This window comes from Corvus kubaryi, unplaced genomic scaffold (genome assembly GCF_017639235.1).
Source record: "Corvus kubaryi isolate FWS band 111438036 unplaced genomic scaffold, C.kubaryi_AGA036_p1.0 65310, whole genome shotgun sequence".
Taxonomy (NCBI): Eukaryota; Metazoa; Chordata; class Aves; order Passeriformes; family Corvidae; genus Corvus; species Corvus kubaryi.
Genome location: NW_024581913.1, coordinates 153,723 through 174,049, shown reverse-complemented (window position 1 = coordinate 174,049; position 20,327 = coordinate 153,723). Strand labels below are relative to the sequence as shown.

The 20,327-nt window shown below is 44.1% G+C and overlaps 2 protein-coding genes across 4 annotated transcripts in view; one reads left to right on the top strand and one right to left on the bottom strand.

Annotated features, from left to right (window-relative positions):
• Nucleotides 1-14,906: 14,906 nt before the first annotated feature.
• LOC121673279 (ankyrin repeat domain-containing protein SOWAHC-like) lies at nt 14,907-19,978 on the bottom strand. Its single transcript, XM_042046466.1, has one exon. The coding sequence runs from the start codon at nt 19,808-19,810 to the stop codon at nt 18,311-18,313; it is 1,500 nt and encodes a 499-aa protein (XP_041902400.1). The 5' UTR covers nt 19,811-19,978; the 3' UTR covers nt 14,907-18,310.
• The window catches only part of LOC121673278 (septin-10-like), a 24,815-nt gene continuing 24,390 nt past the window's right edge, over nt 19,903-20,327 (top strand). For all 3 annotated transcript variants that reach the window (XM_042046463.1, XM_042046464.1, XM_042046465.1), the window contains exon 1: nt 19,903-20,180. In XM_042046463.1, coding sequence (XP_041902397.1) covers nt 19,941-20,180 — 240 coding nt within the window. In that variant the 5' untranslated portion in view covers nt 19,903-19,940. The remainder of the gene's footprint in view (nt 20,181-20,327) is intronic.

The following is a 20,327-nucleotide window of genomic DNA, read 5'->3' as shown; positions in this document are numbered from 1 at the left end:
ACCAGCAGGAGGCCGGGCTGGAGCAACTGGACTCTACTTGCAAGTTGTGTCCTGCAGCGCTATGTGGTTCGTAAATGGTTATCCTCTGTGTCTTTCTTTTGAGCTGGGCTCCATCCCATCATCACCTGTAGATGGAAGGACTTACAGGGAATCCCCTGTCTGATTGCATGTGGTGTGATCTGCTTCCACGGAGGTAACTTTGCACTGCACAGGTACCCTCTAAAATAAGCTCAAGGAAAAGTGCTTTGGTCTATTTTAATGTCTGCACTAATTGGTTTTGTCATTTCACAGACATGAGGTGACATGACAAAGATTTCACCAGAAATTGTGGGGCATTGTCCTGCCTGTAACTGAAAGGAAAACATCTGGGTTTCTCAAGGCAGATTTGCAGGAAAAAAGCCAGGGACCTGCCAAAAGTTTGCTAAAATTTAAAATATTAACTAAGCCTTGGAGAAAAGTTTGAGGTGGTACTTCCCCAACTGCAGTTTTGAGTGAAGACCAGGGAGGAGGGCAACACCACCTCAAGACACATTCCTTGCAGAGGGGAAGGGGACCCACTTGCATTCAAACAAGCCCTGCAGATTGGCAGGGGATCAGCCTGCAGCACTCAGCCCCTGGTGTGCTGGTGAAGGAGTCCATGGGCTCCATGGCTGAGGGGGTACTAAAGAGGGATAACACTCTTTCAAAGCATGTCTGGAAAACCTGGCAGTACCCAAAACACTTACCATAGTTCTGAAGGTCAATTGTGTTATTTTCCTTTTGTTCATGGCTGCCAGATTCTCCATGTTATTTGCAGAAATGGAAGAGCCAGAAATAATCTGAAAAAAAAGCTGTCTTCCAGCATGTAGATCTACATTATAGGCTCTTGCATCACCATGGCAATTAAGAAATCTCTGACATCTTAGATCTCACTGAGAAGGAAATAAAGTAGTAAAATGTCACAACACGGCAGGATGAAATCTGTCCTGCCTGGATACTTGGTGAGATAAACAGTTCTGGACCCGGGTCAGACAGAGCAGCTGAACTATAATAGGCTCCTGACAAAGGGCTCTACTGGCAGAGAGGAGTAATGTTTTGAGTGGTTAAAGTGCATTGAAAATTTCTATCCTGCCCCTTGGAAAAACATATTAGTTTAAACATTATAGTGGTTCCTTTGCCAGTGGCACAGGTCACAGGACGAGGACAAGCACAGACAAATGACCACAAACTTGTTTCTCTCACCTTTCACAGATCCAGTGTTACATCCTGGTTTCAGGCTTCATAGGTCATATTTATCTTATAGTGCTCCTGACACAGTGATTTTAGGAAACACTTTGCTGGTTAGCCAGCACAGGCTAAAGCCTGCTGAAGAAGGTGCTGCTGTGTCAGTGCCACCACTGCCTTGTTTCTCAGTCTCTCAAATATTTGCTACTGCCATGTCATTTGGCTGGATACTGGCGCTTCTCTGACCCTTCTCTGAGACGAGTTATTTCATTAAGATGGCAGAAAGCTAAGGAAAACTGAATCCCTGCTGGGTCTGTAGCAGGGAACTAGATCCATTCACTAAAGGGTCAGACAGCTGGAAAGGAAGGAATTATATATTGGGGAAGAGCAGGAGTTGGGAAGGCAAGGAGCATGTCTCCCTCCTTTGGAAACAAGGAGCTGTTGGAGCAGGTAAGCTGTATTGTCTGATTGCAGCCATACTGCTCATGGTGCAATGGCACCCTGGCAGCTGGGCTGGCCTTGGCCCCTGCTCCATCCTCCAGTGAGCAGGGCAAGTGAGACAGGACAGGCTGCAGGAGCCACTGCAAGATGGGTTTCACTGGGCCTCTGACTTGGGGGAAGCTACATGGCAGTCTAGGGCAGCAGAGATATGAAAAATATGGCCAAGGGAAGGGGGAACAGAGAAGGAGGCTTTCCCTGGCTCCAGCTGCAGCAGTCCCACATCCTGTTTTGGTTACTGCATTCCCTCCCCTATGCTGATTTGCTCCAAAACCTGCAGGGGAAGTGAAAGAATAACCAGAACAACACGTTTGCTACTGAAAGGCACTCAGCCTTGATCTGAACACATGCAGCAGAAAACAGGGTGTCAGAATCTGGTGCTGAACATGACAGGCCAGAGATAACATAGATCAGGCAAAGACACAAGGTCCCAGCCCCACGGGGTCAGGAAGAGTGTGACATGGGATTTGTGCTGTCCCTAGGCTGGACGCAGGAGATGATGGGTGATCCAGCATAAAGCTTGAGCAGCACAAATAGATGATACTAAAGCTCCTGTGAAAAAACCCCCAACCCTGCCAGCACAATAGATTAACTGTGAAAACTTGACTCAGCAGCAAGGGTTTGGTGTAAGTCAGCACTTTACACTGTGTGGCCACAGTGATTTTGGCTTCAGAGCCCTAATGCTGGATTTATTGCACTGTGAAATCATGGGCACAGGAAGGGCAAATGACCAAGTGAGGCCAAAGCACCCAGCATCTCAGGGACAGAGGCTGGTAGGGCTAAGACTGAAAAACACTAGATCTGCTGGGTTTGGCAGTGTTCAGAGCTCTCGGCTCTACTGTAAGCACTCATCAGAGCAGGTTAACAGCTTGCCAAGTCCAGTGTCTGTATGAAAAGTTAGGAAGAAGAAATACGATAAATTATCTTTCCATATCCTGATTGCATCTAATTTGGTAACTGACCATCTGTCTACTTTTTTTTTAGCCTCTTTTAAAGTCTGTGATGTGTACTTGTTTTCCAAATCACTTCCAGATATAAAATTCAGATAACAATCCCTTTTTAAGTCTTTCACATTAGACATTTGGGTGTAATGGGTATTGGTGAAATGATTTTTTTACCACTGCCTTGTTCATAAACTCTTCTTTTTTAAAGTGTGCCAAATTCCAGAATAAGAATGCTCTGCCAGTCCTCTTATGTAAGTAGTCCCAGTGCCTACAGTATACACACTGACATCCAAAGTTGCAGTTCTACAAACCCCTCTGCACAAAAAAAGGTCCTTTAAACTAGCAGAGAACTGACCCAACTCCTGGGGTAGTGTGCTTAAAGTGGGGTCTGTAGGAAGGAACCTTATGAGAGAAAGGAACCATGTGAGGAAGGTACCAGTGTTGTCTAAATCTAACAGATTTTTTAAAAATAGCTGGAAGGACTGGCGTGTCAGACTTGCACAGTGACAAGGACCGAGTTCACAGAAAAAATTAAATAAGATAAACATTAAATCCATATGGAATGCCATGAATTTGAATGTCTAAAATTGGTCTCCCAAGGATTTCTGAACGACAAATTCCAATACTCTTTAACAGACAGTGAAAATGCTCTGAAGCCAGATCTGAAATGAATGCATTTCTCAAGATGCCTCATCTCCTCTCGTCTTTTTACTTTCTGGCTCAGCTTCAGATAACATGTGGGAACCATAGTCTCTACAGAACTTATCACAGGCACTATGTTCTGGCTACTGGCCTTCATATTAAGATGAGGGATCTCAAATATTTCCATTTCTTTTATGAGAAAGTTAAGAATTTCTGCATAAAACTATCAGTAAGGAAAACACCTTCTCTGAAACTAGCTCCTGGTTATTCATGTTACCAGGAAATAGGATAATGAAGATAATGGATATTTTGAATCACAGATAGTTCAGAAAAAAATGACAGGGAAAAAGAATTTTGAGTTGCATCAAAACGGAAACCTTTCAGAAATGGCTGGTGAAATCAAAAAGTTTGAGAAAAATAATTTCAGGATAAATGAAATACTTGGTTTGACTAAAATGCATTATTCTTTCTGCTTTGAGCATTGCCATACATATGAAACATAATAGAAAGTAAATTTCAAGGAACTACCAAGTCAGAAAGGTCAAAAGAAATCCATTTCATTTTGAAAAAAGCAGAAGTGAAACAACAAATTTTCTTAAAAAGAATTTTAATTTTTTTCTTAATAGACAATTATAGCCCAGCATCAAATCACAAAAACTCGCAGCATTATTGAAACTTCTCTGAGAAATAATCCCACATTTGTGCATGTAAGTTGCTTTTCAGGTGGAAAGAGGAGAGAACAGGAGGGGGATTCAAATAGCCACAAGGAGACAGGAGTTACAGGCCCTGCTGCCCATCTCCTCTGGTGAGTGTCCTGAGGGGCCCCAGTCCTGGTTTAGTGGCAGGACTCAGAGAAAATGAATCCACCTGGGACTCCCAGCTGTGCACAGATTGAGACGTCTTGAGCCAATGAAAGAAAATCAAAACCTCTTGTTCTGAAATTACTTTAATCTGGTGAGGGAGAGACCTCCATATGGATGTTAAAATAAGCAGAAATTCTTACTGACAGCGTAACCCATTTAGATTTCCTGTAAATGTGGATTTAAGGAATAGACACTGGAACACTGGTTTTTGTGACCCCCTTCCCTGTTTGTGTGTGGCACCTGAGATGCCATGCTGCCCTGACTCAGAGGAAATTCCAGAGGGAGAAGCCCTCCTGTCTCCCTCCCTCTGGGTCAGCTGTTGATGCACCAGCCTCTTGCTTCTAAGAGCAAAGGAACTGGGCACCTTGAGCCCATGCTTTGAGTGATTCTGCTGGGAAAACATGAGTATTGCCTTGGTATTGGTAGCCCAGGTGCAGCTCTGGTGTTTACCCTTCAATTTCACCCCAAATTTTTAAACCACTTTCTGTTTGATTTTCAATCTTGTGCTTCAGGTCACATCTCCTTCTTGATCTTCCTAAAAGTTGTATTTGCTGTATTTGCGAAGCTATTATCAAACAGCTATTTGTGGCTGCTAATACAGAGAAGGGAAAAAACATTTCTGCCAAAAACATGAGAGAGATTCCTACTCCTAAGGGCAGGATATCTCAGCTCTAAAACCTTATCTGCACATGAGCTGTACTGCCTTGCAATGGGTTAACCACCTTGATGTGGAAGTGCTTATTTCTGGGAAGAAGAATCCATCTGCAGAGGCATCTTTATATTAATCTGATGGAAGATGGGACTGTATGGTGTGTGTTAGGCATAAGTGAACCTGTAAGGATAAAGCCTCATCTTCATATCTAACTCAGTGGAAACTTTCCAGTTGGAGTATTTTGGCAGTATGTCATTTTTTGAAAGGGCATATTGCTGCAATGTAGTGTTTGCTTGCTTTCTGCATACACTATGTACTCCATGGATTTAAAAAAAAAAAAAAAAAAAAAAAAGAAGTATTTTAGCATTGGAGAAAGAAAAGACACAACAACTATAAAACGCAGCACAGAAACTCTGATGGCAATCACCCCACACAGTAGGGGGCTCGTATTCAGCTAAACCAGTCTTCTGGTACAGCAGGTTCTGGTTAGTGAGACTCCATTGTCATTTACAAGCAAGCATATTTAAGTGGTTAGGATATCTCATTCTATTTTGTTCTGATTTGGCTGGTCTCCTTGTACTCATTCTCTCTGAACACACTTAAGGGACCAACCCCTTCATTTGCATATTCAGTTACACAATAATTTTTTCATCAGGTCACTTTTCCGTGAGTTGCCATTTGCCAAGTACTGCATTTGGAAGCACTTGCTGGTCTCAGGAGAGGTGATGCTTCACTTGTCTTGAGCAGAAGAAGACAGAAGTCCTCACAGGCAGGAAAAACCGGGCTAGATGAAAAATGCATTAGCATAAGTAAGACAAAAATTTAAGGTGCAGAAACTCTAATTGCAAAATACATCTGTGTGAATTCTGGCGTTAAGGGAACCCTGGAAACCACAAAGAAAATCACTGCCATTAGCCTGGGAATGACAGTAAAACACGTTTAAACTAAACTACATTAGGTGGTGATTAGGATGCACTGAGGACATGTGTAATCATTGGGGTGTACCCGTACAGCACATCTGAGGATTACCAGCAGTTTGCCACTGCCAGAAGGGGCAGCCCGGCCATTCTTCACTGGATTTAGCTTTGCCCAATCTCTGTCTCTCAGATGAGAATCTGTGAGCCAATTCTCACCTGGCAGAAACTGCTCACCTTTTATTTTTGGTAGGGTTATTTTTGGTCAGGACAAGCAGTTTCAGTTCATGCTTCATTCCAGCAGACAAGCACCATAGTCAGTGCTTGGAAGAGATCGAGGTCTCCCACCCAATGTGAGCAGGACAGAGCTCTGTTTGCAGTACCTGGGAGCTCAGGTACTTTACCTGTACTCTGGTTGTGTAACTCTAAGGAGTCTGTTCCTGGGCTATAAGAGTCCACCATCTTTCTGCAGGATTCGTAATGCTGCAATAGCTTTTTCTGTGTGTAGAGCTTCTGAGTTTAGATGAAGAACCAGTTTGTTTGGGGGCATGGTGTATATACCCCTTACACTAAGAAGCACAGGCCTTGAGTAGTTGGTAGGCATGACCTAAACACAGTCAGAGAAAGCTATGGCTTTGGACTGAGGATTGCTCAAAATTTGTCTTTTTTCTCCCCTCTCAGTTCCTGTGAATTTACAGCATCATTGTTTCTCATCATGTCAACAAACCAGCCTCAAATATCCAGGGTTTGTCCCTACCAAGGAAGTCTGAAAAGATAAATAATGTGGAGACAGCTGAAAGTGTCATTTAGATGCAACCACATCACTATGTGTTACTGCTGGCATAATTCATTTTTTTCTGTGTAAGTGTTCTGATTTTGATTTGGTTTCAGTACACAGCCTATTCCTAAGGACTCTACAACACCAGTTGCAGTTCCTGCCTCTTGTGCTGCTATCCCAACATGACAGTCACTGCTGCTGAACAGCAGCAGAACTGAAATGCTGAGGAATGTGGATGGGAAGGGACTTTTTGGAGTCCAAGCAAAACTTGTAAGGAGAACAGCTTAAACTGCAAATGCAGTTGGGAAGTCGAGATTCCATAGAAAAGATTACTTTGAGACTTTTAGAACAGGAACGGAGGTTTAGCCACATATCTTTCATTAAATAGTATGAGGAAATCCCCATGACCAGCTTGCAAAATTTTGATATAAATTATTTAATTGCGGAATGACGGAGTCTTCCTGAGCAGTACTAGCTCCAGCTCTGACCCTTTATAAGTACCAAAGTCATAGAATATAATGATAGAAAACAAACACAGAAAAACTGTTACACATACAAAAGTGCTTAAAAATTGAATACTTTCCACTGTGATTAAAAAAAAATAAAAATCAATCAAGTTCTTAAATTCAAGCCAGCATTCAGGGGATGAAACAATGTAGAAACCTTGGCAGGAAAAGGAGCATTGACTGAAGGTTATTGTTATTATTCTTTTTCTGGTAAAGCAGGAGCCAGTTGTGCTAGTTTATCCCACTAATTTTAAAGGGAGCTGTTATTTTGTTGTTCTCTTAAACTTCTGACTACTTCTGGTTTCTTTTTTTTTTTTTGTCAAACCCACAAAAATTTGTTAAGGAGGACTTGGTTAGTTCAGTGCAAATTTCCATTGATTGCTTTCTGACCATTGTTTCTTTTAAATCTTACATGAGCAGAGGTAGCTCGATGGGTTTGGAGCTTAAGTTCCCATTCTTTGACAATCCAAGCATGGGAGAACTGCAGCTTGATATAACACTCAGAATAAAAACTAGGGAGGTGTTAGGTTTCCTCTTAAGTCATCTCTTCTGTTTTCCAATGGTCCTTCCCCCCACCCCATCCTCCCCCCCCATTAATGACTGCTGAATAGTTTGCAAAGAATGCTGCAGACGACCAGTCTTGTGTGCTGCAAAGTGTTATATTCCTCTGCCCCTGGAAGCTCCTCAGTGTGAGCACCATTACCTATTTGTACAGAGAGCCTAACAGGTTACACTGTAATATGAGGTGAGGAAACAAATCTGTAGAACTATTGGAGGAGGAAAAAAGAATAGAACTGAAAAGAGAGCCAATAAGAATTACTGCAGAGTTACATAGAAAATTAATTTAGCTAGTCATACAAGATCCACCAGCCTGTTGGCCCCCCTGAAAGAACAGACTATATCCTTGCCTGCAATCTTCCCAATACCTTTTGAGGAAATGAGTGCAAACCAAGGCCCTTTGGGAAAACAAGTAAGAACCAACTCCCTTTCTAGCTTTTGGTTTTGAAATATTTCCCACTGTCCAAATCAAAAAGTTCTTTCATAAATTCCTTCCTCATCTAGTTTTGAGCCTGAGGTGGAACTAAACTCCCCAAGCACCAAAGTCCTCAGGGAGACCATAATTCATTCCAAAGGCAATGGCAGCTCAGCTTTCAGTTGAGATAGCAGGCTAAAGGACCCTCCACATCCCATGTAAGAGGCTGTGGGTGCATATATCTGGGAGTGGGATGGGGATGGAACAGGGGGAATCAATGTCTTTCCTGTGTAAGCCCAGGTGGGCCTGCATAGGTATAACATCATACCACAGTATAGGATCAAGAATCGCGCATAAAGTCACCTCCAAGTGCTGGTTTGCTACTTCAGAGCTTTTCTGATGGCCAGGATTCCAAAACTCCAAACTTTCTTCTTGACTATTTTCGTGTTTCCAAAACAAGGAAACACTTCTTACCCTGGAGCAGCAGTTCTTAAGGTTTGAGGGACAGAGCATTCTGTAGCAGAGCTCGGAGAAGCAGCTGGTTATTTACACAATGGTACAGGGCTTGTACATTAACATGGCTCTTTTGAAGGTAATTACCAGAACATAACAAAAGAAATAAAAGTTGGATGGAGTAACTTCTTGAACATACTCTGTAATCTGTGGACTAATAACTGGTCTGCAATGCCATAATTTGCTGTGACATAGTTTGTGGTATACAAATCATGGAGAACTCTGGCTCTCTATTGCATAATTACGGTAACAATTTATGTTGGCTTAAAAGTACTTATCCTCAGAAAGTCCTTGTTCCCTCCTTTGGCTTTAGAAAGATTAAAAAGAGTAACTGATACAGTAATTTAACTTCTTGATGACCATATTAGTCCTGTAGATCCTGCTCAATCAAGATGCTTATACTGCTGCTGATAAAATACAAGTTGTCTGACACATACCTGCACCAACTTTATTCCTGCACTTGACATGAAAAAAGCATAGTTAAGGTCAAACATAAGGAAGTTCTAGTTAATCATAGTTCTGGAGTGAAGTAGAAGCAATGGACATAAATTAGTGTAATACAGAGCAATTCTCAGAAAAAAAACCCCTAAGATTTTATTATTATCTCCCTGTGAGACTGCAATTTGCAATTTGCACTACAATTCCATCAGCTGTCTTTTCTGCTTCTGTGCATAATCAGATATAACATCACGTCATTAAAGAAACAATTATTCTAACAACAGACTAATAAATGCCTTCTGTTAGATGCAGGATTTAGCCAGCAAACATAAACAGACCTTTTACATCAATACCAGTGAGGATTAACAGTGACATTTTTATGTCACCCACTCATTCGTGAATTGCCACATTGTCACTGCAAGCCACAGGGTGGAGGGAAAAAAAAGGAGACAACCAGCAAATGCAAAGTTATCATTCATGGGAGTGAAGAAACTGTGACTATTTAAAGATGTTACTCAAAAATTCCAAAATTAGGAGATATTTGAATCCCACATAAATTCCATATTTAAGATTGTAGGATTGAATATTTAATGAGAATTTGGCTGAGCAGGTTTTGTGGGGTTTTTTTGGGTACAGTACTTCCTACTTATTCACAGTCTTACTGTGTTAACTTGGACAACTCATATACTATTTGTGTGCCTCATATTTCCTCAGGCTTATAATTTTTGGGATATATTTTAGGCAGTATTTCCCATTCTGATATGTGGATTGGAAGCAGTTTAGTAGCGTCTGCAGAGAATCTACAGGCTGCAAAGATCCTAGGGACTGTCGGTGAGGAGCTTCATCCTTTCTTGTATTTGAACAACATCTGAGATTATGGGATACTGACTGTACAATGTCATCAGCAGAAGTTTTGACAGCTTAATGCATTTCCTCCTCTCCCAAGCAATCAATTTCCACTTCTTCAGTATCATTTCCCTGTTGTTTCATTCAATCTCAAGTCAAACAAGCAGGCAAAACCTTCATGAGGCTGCAAATGACCATAAAAAGAAGCCACACTGGCAACATTGGCAACAACTCCATAGCCTACAGCAACAATTCCTTTCCAAGAACACTGGTGGAAAAGCAATATTCTGAGAGCAGTTAATTCTTCATTACTGACCCTCCACTGTAACAGGTCAGAGGGATTTAAACCAGGCACCAGAAAAGGACCCCCGAAGAGCACTAGTGTGGAATGAGGAACACTGAAATCATTCAGTGGTTACAAAGACAGGAGATGTTGCCCTGTACTGCTTTCTCACTGTGTGTACTGGCATGTTTGAGATGGGTTGCTTTTTTTTTCCATTGTTTTCACAACAGGCATTTCAGTTTGAAGGGTGTGTAGGAAAGTGAACTTTCAAAATGTTAGTCATCTGTAAAGTTACAGTATTCTTACTTTCAACAGGATGTGAGGCAAAGTTTTCCAGAACTTGGATTCAGTTACACAGGGATCAAAAGGGGCTCATTTGTAAGATGATGATGTGGGCAATCCAGTTAGCCAGAAATCCCATTAAGGACCCATTGTAAAAGATACTACTTTTGACATGGTTAATGGAATAATCATTGGAAATTCTGTAAACTATATGCAGTGTTTCTTATTCAAAGCAGACTATGATTCACAGTGTTGACTTTAAGTACATAACACTAAAATCATGAAGGAGAAAGTGCGATCTTTTTCTACATTTACCCACCAATTTTAAGTTTTGCCTCTGTTGTAATTAAAATTATGTATGTGGAGACCTTTATTATCAACATAATTTTTGTTCTTTCCAGTCCTGAAATTTCAAGCAGAAAAGGAGAGCTTATGTTTAGTTTTTCCATTTCATTCTTAATAAAGAGATTTCTTTATTTGAAGCATCCCCATTTTCTGAGCCTTATAGATCTATTAATCAATATTTATGCAATTCAAGCTACTAAAAATAGAGAGAGGAAAAAAAAAGGGGGACGCGTGAGAGGCAGCTAGGAAAGAAGAGGGTAAGTACAGAAGGGACGAAGATGCACAGCACTCCGCTCCCAAGAGCTCTGCACTTTGCCAAGCACCAGCAGCAGACTTTTTCATAGCAGGACTTTGCTACCAAGTGGAAAACCAGTTGCTTTGTTTTTAGCCAGGGTTTCAGTCTAGAAGGAACCACACTTTAATTTAGAATTCTCTGATTTGTTATCTGTTCTGAGCTAAATTGTAAACTTTGCAATGATGTAAAAAATAACAACTGCTATTCTGTACAACTGGTATATCAGAGAGAAAAAAACAGTCCCTCAGTGCATGCAGCAGAAGTCCCTGCTCAATGTTTGCCTGTTTGCAAACATTGCTTCAGATAAATTTACTCCAGATCCAGGAAAAGGTTTGGGTTCTCATTTTATTTAAGCCCCACAAATGTAAACACTGGATAAAGGCCACTACCACATTTCTCTTGCATACACAAGTTCAAGAACTGCCCAGCACTTTAGTTATCCCAGAAACAAAAATTTGGCTACAAGGAAGCTGAGATTACTGCAGGAACATGAAGCAGACTTTCGATGTCAAGAAAATTTCAAGTTAATGCCCAAAAGCCTAATATTTCCTAGCATGCTGACAGCTGTCAGTGACCTACTATACAGCCCTTAAAAAACATACTGTGGATGTAGCACTGCAAGCTCTTACCCATGACACAACTAACTCATTTTGTGAAGAAAAAACATCCTTAATGAGATATCTTTAAGAACAATGAAGTATCTTATGAACAGATATGATAATCTTGCAGCAACTCTTTTCAGTAGTTTCCTGTAGCTACTGTTCAGTGTTGATCCAACTGATTTCTGTCAGTAGCTGGAGATTAATAAGACTGTTAACTAGCTATGTCAGCAATATGATATTAATTAGTTATGTCAGCTATATGAGGTACTTGGCACCATTTAACACCAAAAGTCTTCTCAGCCCTCCAGTTTCACCCGTAGTTCAGTTCACGTCATTTATTTACATGTGAAAGAGTGATACCTGTGTAAATGTCCCAGGCAGATGAAACGACGTAGCATCTCTGCTTCCATCCCCATCCAAGGAAGAACTGCCAGCAGCTTCAAAAGGCCTCAGACTTGCCAGTGCTGGAGCCCACACTGTGCAGCTGCAGACTGCAGGGGTGCAGCTACAACACCCACAGTCTGTTCCAGCCAGCCCTGCTGTGACAGAAGAGGGTGTTTCAAGACGCAGAAGCCAAGTGTGAGGTTGGTAGCTAATGGTCTTGCTGCAGGAAGCACCTGAACCAGCAGGATTTACCTGCATTCCTTTAATTATACTGTCCCAAACTGTCACGGTCATTTCCACAAGATGTATCCGTAGTAAGATACTATGCCACAGGTAACAAGGAAAAGATTAGGCAAATATAGATGTCCTTATATATTCAAGTGTTACAAACATGTTTTCTGGTACTTTGATGGTTTATATCATGCAAGTGTATGTCCAGTGAACAGAGACATCTTTATAGTCTGCACAGTTAATTTTGTCTTTCTGTATTTAAAGCAGTAAAAGGGACAGCACCTCTTTAGTACGAAATGTCCCAAGGGATTTCTGTGCCTCAACATATACTGCAGGCATCCTTTATCTCTTTTTTAAAAGGAAAAAAAAAAAACAAACCAAACCCACTTCCAGAATAGCCAACAGCTCCACCCAACCAACCATCACTCCACCCAGCTTCAGAAAGAGACACCTCTTATTCATGCCCACCCTACTACCAGTTTCTCAGGCACTCTTAAGGAACTGCAAAGTGAAATAACAGGGAGAGCTCAACAGCCAGCCAGCAAAAGTGAAAGGCTTCTGGCTCCAGCAGAGAAGTACTGAGGAAATGCCCAGATACAGCCCACGTGACTGAATTATTCTGGTTGTTAGTAGCATTTGAGATTAGGTTTACAATGTCTCTTTTCATGGCCAAGGGTTGATGCAAGGATACATTCTACAGGCTTTCTGCTTTAGACGGATAGCAGTCAGCTGCAATCATTTACCTGCACTGATGCAGAGTCATGCACGGACCTGGGTCTGTCCACTTCTGTCGCTCTTGGCAGTCCCACTGCGGGTTTGCCAAATGCCTCTTAGTGAAATAAGGGCAGGTTAAAATAGATTCCTGTGACTTCCCCCCAGGAACCCAGGGGAGGGGACAGTTTACAGCTGTCTGTGCAGAAGGGTAGGTGCATGTAAACACACTACAATGGCTCGTTTGGCATGGCTGGTCTACCTGAAAGACCACAGAATGCTTTTGCACCTTGACCTATTACCTGCTCTAAGGGCATCTCATGTGCCACTAGCAGCTTCACTCCTGGTAAAAGTCTCAGAACATGGTTTCTTCAGGTTTTACCACGGGAGATGAACTACCTAACTTTTAACAGTTTTATTAAAAGCAAACACAAAACCTGCTGTGTTGGCTCAATTTTTCCAATAATGAGTGCACATTAGGACACGTCAACACTAAATTTGGCTAAACTGAAAAATCATAGGAGATAAGTTCTGGAACATGTTCATCATTCATGATGTTTCATTATAACAAAACTAGGAATTCAAAACCATGTTTCATTTTTTTCTGTCAAACTGTTCACAGTTTAACACAGACTGAAAAGCTAGTTCCTCTCCTAAAACCTTCTATTAAACTCAGACTTCTTCCTTCTTTGCACACTCCGATGAGGATGTGAAGAAATGAAAGTATGTACCTTTTGTTTTTTCAATGCCAACAAGGAAATGAAATGCACAAATCAACTACTTTTAGTAGTTAGTTTAGTGTATTGCCTTCAGGTTCATATGCATTCCATATAACTCAAGGTGTATTAAGTCAGGCCTGTAATCTCCTTAGCCCTCCCTTCTAGCTAATGGAAAAATAAGCTAGCAATGCAATGCTGAAAGGCTTCTCTTCCACTGAGAAGCCTGAAGTTACACTGGGCTATTCTGATGTACCAGGACTGTGCTGCACCAGCTGTAGCTACACTCAACACAAGAGTTGTTTGTGCTTTTGCAAACAGTACTAGTCACACTAAGAAATGTTAGTAAGAGGGCCAACTAAAATACTTAGCATCAGACATTAATTTATGTTAGAGCTCTCAGCAAGCCATCTCTCTCAACTATTACTCTAGGAGAAGGGACATATGTTTTGATACAAATTTCTAAAGAACTAGTCAAGCCATCGCATGACCAGCAAGCTTCCTGTAGACTGCTTTCCTACCAAGTCCTCCACTTCCCCCATAACCTCAGCTGCTTCCACATGCCTCAGTTCTCTCCTAAGTTTCCAAGAACACTTCCTCCTCCCTTCTTCTCTCACTTGTGTCACCATAGTACTGATTTAGGGTTGCTCGGCTTGGAGCTGCATGCATCCTGATCCACCAGCATGGTAACAGCTGAGACTTTTTTCAGTTTAAGCACAAATCTGGATGTCTGCTAGGAGCTACTGGCCACATGATGTTTCAACATATCTTCTGGTAAGGCAACACCTTCAAAGAACTTTTAGATACACCAAAATCCCCTAGTCTAGCTTGGTAATGAAACTTCCCTTTACAGTAGCCACCAGCTGTAGTTAAGACACATTACAAAATACCTTAATCCTAAACCTTTTTTAATTAGGTGTTGACCTTTACACAGTGACTAAAACTAAGTATTAGTCTTTCCAGAGTCAGAGATATTAAGCTGCACAGAAGTAAGGTCAGGATGCTATTTTAAGTTAAGCAATGCCATTCTCCCAGGCCCTTATTTAGACATACTTGTCTACCATAAAAATTGTTGTGTCTTCATTTACTTTGACATGAGCTATTAGAAAGTAGATGCCAAAGAAAAATGTTACTGTCTTGCAAACAACTCTACCGTATTTTTTCCATGTCTTACTGCTTGAGTGCTAGACAGCATCAAACATCCTGATGATTAAAAAAAACCAACACAAAACAGTAGATAGTTTTAACAGCCAATACGCACCTAAGTATGTAGCATACAGGAGACAATTCAGAGCATTCATGGGCTCTTTTTATTTCGTAAAACTAAAGCTTACAGATTCTCAACTCATAACCATTCAGAGAGACAACCACAAAAAGTGTATTAATAAAACCCAACAGGCTTCCAGGCCTCTAAAATTTTTCAAACATAAAGTACAAAAAAAGATACTACGTGTTTACGTTACAGTCTTGCTGCCTTACACACCATCATAAAAAGTGAACAAACACATTCAGTAACTTCAGGCGTACCATTAAAAAGATACCAGTTAGTGCTCTGGTTTTCTGTACCATACAACTTTATTTCAGTCACATCTTTCTAGGCAAAGTATCCAAAACATTTGACTCAAGCATACCTTTAGACTGCAAATACACTGAAATAGGGCATCGAGTCTTTCCTGTCTCAAAAAAACCCCAATAAGTTTTAGCTCATGTTATAAAAAGCAACCATGTGGAATGTAACAAGTCATAATGTGAAATCAAAGTGCTTTATTCCCATAGCGCAGACAGATATGAGTGGTTATCCAGCCATTCCTTAGTATATCTCAAACACCAAAAGAGGTATTTGCTCTGTTGCATCCCACCTTGCAAAGACCTTTGGACCATTACGGTGAAATTTCATTAACTGACAACTAAACAGTATCAGTGGACCAGCAATTTCACTTCGATACTTCAAATAATGAGTTATAATTAGGCATCTTTTTATTATTTTTCAAGTTCCCTTAATAATTTGCAAAGTTCTACTGTATTATGCAACATTATATTCCAGTTAGTCTCTTAAAATCCCAAGGTATGCTCTATTTGAAACCCTCAAATTATTTCCCCAGAACCCAATACCTGTCTAAGACTCAGTATTTTTGTGCAATTCTTTGCTGTTTGCATGTGAAGAGAGAAACACTTCACCCAACAGCCTGTATGAAAGAACTACAAACTCTCAAAGCAGAGAACAACTTTAATAAGTTTTGGACATCAGTAGTTGCATGGAATATGTACTCAATTCAGACATGCCCATACTGAAGAGTACTCACGTTTTAAGTGTTCAGTCAGAAAACTTCCTTCCTACAGAAGTCTAAAAACCTATTTATCTTCCAGAGAGAAGGAAGTTTAAGACTTAGGAATTTAATTCTCTTTTCTGTTACAACAGAATTAGCTCTATGTTATAATGTGTATGATTTATCCCCCCTGTTTCAGACACCCCACTGTACATGTGTACAGTTTAAACGAGGAGGACTGAGGGAAAATTTCTGGTCCCGTCCCACAGACATAAAGACAAAGTGCTTTGCAAGACTGACTTTATCCATCGCATTTGTGGCAACCAACCCAAAATGAAGGCACATGAAATCTATAACACTATAGCTTATAAATTGTAAACTAAAGCTGAACCTCTCTATAATTTCTAGTCTTTTTGCACAAAAGTAATGACCAGCACCTATGCAGAGGTTCTACTTTTTTTTTAATGTAGCTTTTCCCAGAAATAGTTAAGTGTCACTTGCATGCCTGTGCAAACACTGTCATTTATTAGCATTTGACATGAAGTGCAGAAACTGGTTGTTTATCTGCATGGAAAGTCTGATGCCAATGCATCAGTAGCACTTCCTTCCCGTTGCTACAAGAAATGTAAGTCACTAGCAACAGCCACAGAGAGCTGTTACCTCAAAAGTGCACACTCCTAGCAGCAGTTTTCCTGTGAGGTGTTCTACAGCTTGTGCCATGCATTTAATCAGTGTCTCAAATTTGGATTTTAACATGTCAAAGCCTATCTACTTTTGGTTAGTTACAGGCCAGGCACGCACATGCATCTTAAGGAAGCCAACTAGAAACATGCTTTGACAGATGCTGCATTGAAACTGGCCATACCTTAACAACTAAACACAGATGAGCTGCTACACTGGGTAGCATTCAGGATCCAGGGTGAGCTCAGTACCTCTTACGGAAAGCCGAATATGGATATAAATCTGCCTCCTAGATTTCACTGGAACTGCTACCTTTAAAGCAGAGAAACAAGATTCAAGGTTTCCAACAGTTTTAGCAGACGGATAGGCTCATCAATCAGATTAAGACTTACTAGGTTGTCAAACAACAGTTCAAAGCCTTGGCTATCACTTCTCTACAAATACAGGTTTAAAAGAACTCAAACACCACTGCCATCACTTAACTAGAATATGCAATTATGCTGTTTCATTCAGAATGATAAACAGGGATATAGTTTTGGAATTCTACTTTTTCATCCTATGTGTGAATTCACACACCTGCTTTGTTTTTTCTTCCCCTCACTTTTATTTTTTCTCCATTTCCACGCAGTGTCAGTTGAAGGGATTGGCACACAAGTTACTAGAGAACACAGACCTGTAGCTACTACATTACAGAACCAAATTAGAGTTTCATGAAGATTTCATGCAATGGTGTCTGTGCTCTTTTATTCTAAAAGAGAACGACTTTCACAGGTAACACATACAACACAATTTTCTGATTTTAAATGCAGTATGCAGTGAGTTACACAAGGAACATTAACAAGAATTGACCAGACTTAATAACTGGAACTGCGCTAGGTCTGGCACCTGAGAATTCACAGTGATTAAAATAAAATTGCTTTGCCTAAGACAAAACAAAAGATACAAATATATATAAAAAGTCTATGCTTGTATTGTCTTGTATTAGTATTCCAACAGCGATAAGCAAGCTCAGTAGTACCTCAGACAGCAAAGACTTCTGCACATGGTTAACTTTATTTATTGCTTGCAGTGCAATGGAATTTAAAAAAAAAATTTAATAATATATTCATGATGTCAAATCAAGCAATTTTCAATGCATAAAGTCAACACAGGCTCAACTCTTTGACGGATTGAAGCTTGGATTCTGACAGGAAACCATTCTCTACCATCTCAGCTTGTGTACCCAACCCCACATTGTGCCAGGTGGTATTGCTGTTAAAGAGAAACTTAAGGTATACTTGTATATTGCTGAGGTGTTCTGACATACGAAGTTGTTTGCTAATAGTTTATAGTACCAGTTGATAACATAAGAGTAAAGCATTTGCACTTTTCTTTCCCCCACTCACCTCACTAATCCTAGTAGATCCACTAACACAGGTTTATGATCCCAAAGCCTGCTTTTAGACAGAAAGGAGCACAGCTTTTAAACACCCCAGCGTTTCTCAACCCACCCACTGCCTCCCATTTCAGCACCGAGGGCCCAGCTGAAGCAGCTGCTCTCAGGAGCTGTGGGCTCCCAGAGCCCTGCTGACCTGCTGGGCTCACTGACACTGAACTGGGAGTTAAAGGAAGATACTCAGGACCCATCTGGCCGGAGTCCATGAGTGTAGATGAGCACCCACTCGTACCTGCCTCACCTTCTACGCTACACCTGAGGGCACTTTGGTCCGTGCATTCACCTCCCAGACCTCATGCTCCCTGGCCTTATCCAAACACGTTGGACTTCGGCCTGAGCTTGAATGATGATTTCAGGGATTTCTCCTCATGCTCTTCCTCCTCAGTGTCACCACGAAAGGAGGGTGTGTTGTGGATGATCTGAGTCCTGAAGCGGATCTTATTAAGCCGAGGCTTCATCCGTCCGCTGCCAGAGGCTTTCCTGGTCATCTCCTTGCCTTTGCCTGGCACCGCTGCCCCATCGGTGCCTTCAGCTTCCTCCCCAGTGCCGTGGTGGTGGTGGGAGAGCCGGTAGTTCATGAGATTAGATGGCAACACCTTGGAGAGTCTCCAGCGCCCGCTCCCATTGCCAGCATTCCCTTCCTCCTCCTCCTCCTCCTCCAGGGCCCCCACGAGGCTCCGCATGTCCCCCGAGGTGCCCTGGTGCAGGTACTGCGCAGCCTTGCGCCCGCTGTAGTCGCGGATGTCCACGTCGGCGTCGTAGGCTCCCACCAGCAGCTTCACGACCTCGGCGTGGCCGTGCATGGCGGCGATGTGCAGCGCCGTGTGCCCGCCGCTCGTGCGGGCGTTGATGTCCACGGGCAGCCCGTGCCGCTGGGCGAAGTTGACCAGCGTAGCCAGCAGCTCCTGCCGCCCGTGCTTGGCGGCCCAGTGCAGCACTGTGAAGCCGGTGATAAAGTCCCGCTTGCAGAGCAGCGCCGGCTCGCAGCTCAGCAACCCCTCCAGGCTCTCCCACCGCCCGTCCGAGGCCGACAGCATCCAGGCGTGCTCCAGGGGGTCCAGTGCCACGGAGCCGGTGGTGCTCCCCTCCTCCTCGGCGGAGGACGAGGCCACCGAGGCACTGTCCGAGTCGCGGCCGCGGCCCCCGCCGGGGAGAGCGCCGCGCTTCAGCTGGGGAGAGCTACCCCGCGCCGCCTCCCGCAGGCTCCGGCGGCCGCCGCCCTGCGCCGCCGCCCCGGGGGCTCCCTCCGCCGCCCCCGTCTCGTCCACCGGCGGGGGCCGCCCCGGGCCCGCCGCTACCGCGGTCTCCTCACCGCCGCCGCCTCCGCTGCGCCCGGGCGGCGGCCCCCGCCGGGAGCCCCTCCGATGGCCTCCAGCCACCGCCGGGCTCGGCCGGGGCGGCTCGCCCCGCTGCCCTGCGGGCTGAGGGCGGCTGCCGGCATCATCGCCTGTTGCCGGCGGCGTCTCCTCAGCGCCTGCCCGTGGGGAGGGCGGCGAGTTCGGCTGCTCCGCGCTGTTCTCCGCCGCAGGCTCCTGCTCCCCGGGGGTCAGGGGGGCTGCGGCGGCGGGGGGTTCCGGGGCACAGTACCGGCGGCGGAGGTGCACGTACTTGACGCCGGTGTCGGGCTCCTGGCGCACGGTGGCCACTGCGTTGACCAGCTCCTTGAAGCGGTGCCGGGCGGCGCCGCGGCGGGAGGGCTCCGCGGGGTTCAGCCAGTCCCGGAAATGCTCCAGCAGCTCCGCGTTGCGCGCCCGCCCGCCCCGCGCCGCCAGGAACCGCACCACTGACTCCTGCTGCAGCTCCGCCATCGCCGCCGCTACCCCATCGCGCCGCCGGCGCTCCTCCTGCTGCTACTGCCGCTGCTGGTGATGGTGGTGGCAGTGGTGGTGCGGGCGCGGCAGAGCCGCCGCTGCCCGAGCCCCTCCTCCCGGCGGAGCCATGCCCGGCAATCATTGCCGCGGCGGCGGCACCGCGCCGCCCTCCGGCCGGGAGGCGCCCACCAACAGCACCCGCCTCGGCGGCGGAGCCGCAGCGCATCCCCTCCTCGCGCTCCTCCCCGCCGCGGGGCTCTCCCCTTCAGTGGCAGCTTCGGCCGCGCCTTTGCCTCCCTGCTCTCCTCCCTCCTTCTCTGCCTCGCCTGGCGGGGTCATGGCTGCTCCCGATGCCGGTCGGCACGCGGTAAGTCCTCTCCGCGGTGGGGGGGCGGCTGGTGAGCAAGCCCCTGCCCTGGGGGTGAGCCCGGCGCGGCTGAGGGGACGGAGGGGCCCGGCAGCGCCCGCACCAGGAGGGGAAGGAGGGCGGCGGTCACACCGTGCGAAGAGGTGG

Bases quoted from the DNA above. Each gene is read 5' to 3' on its own strand.
- LOC121673279 (XM_042046466.1), bottom strand. From the start codon at position 19,810: ATGGCGGAGCTGCAGCAGGAGTCAGTGGTGCGGTTCCTGGCGGCGCGG.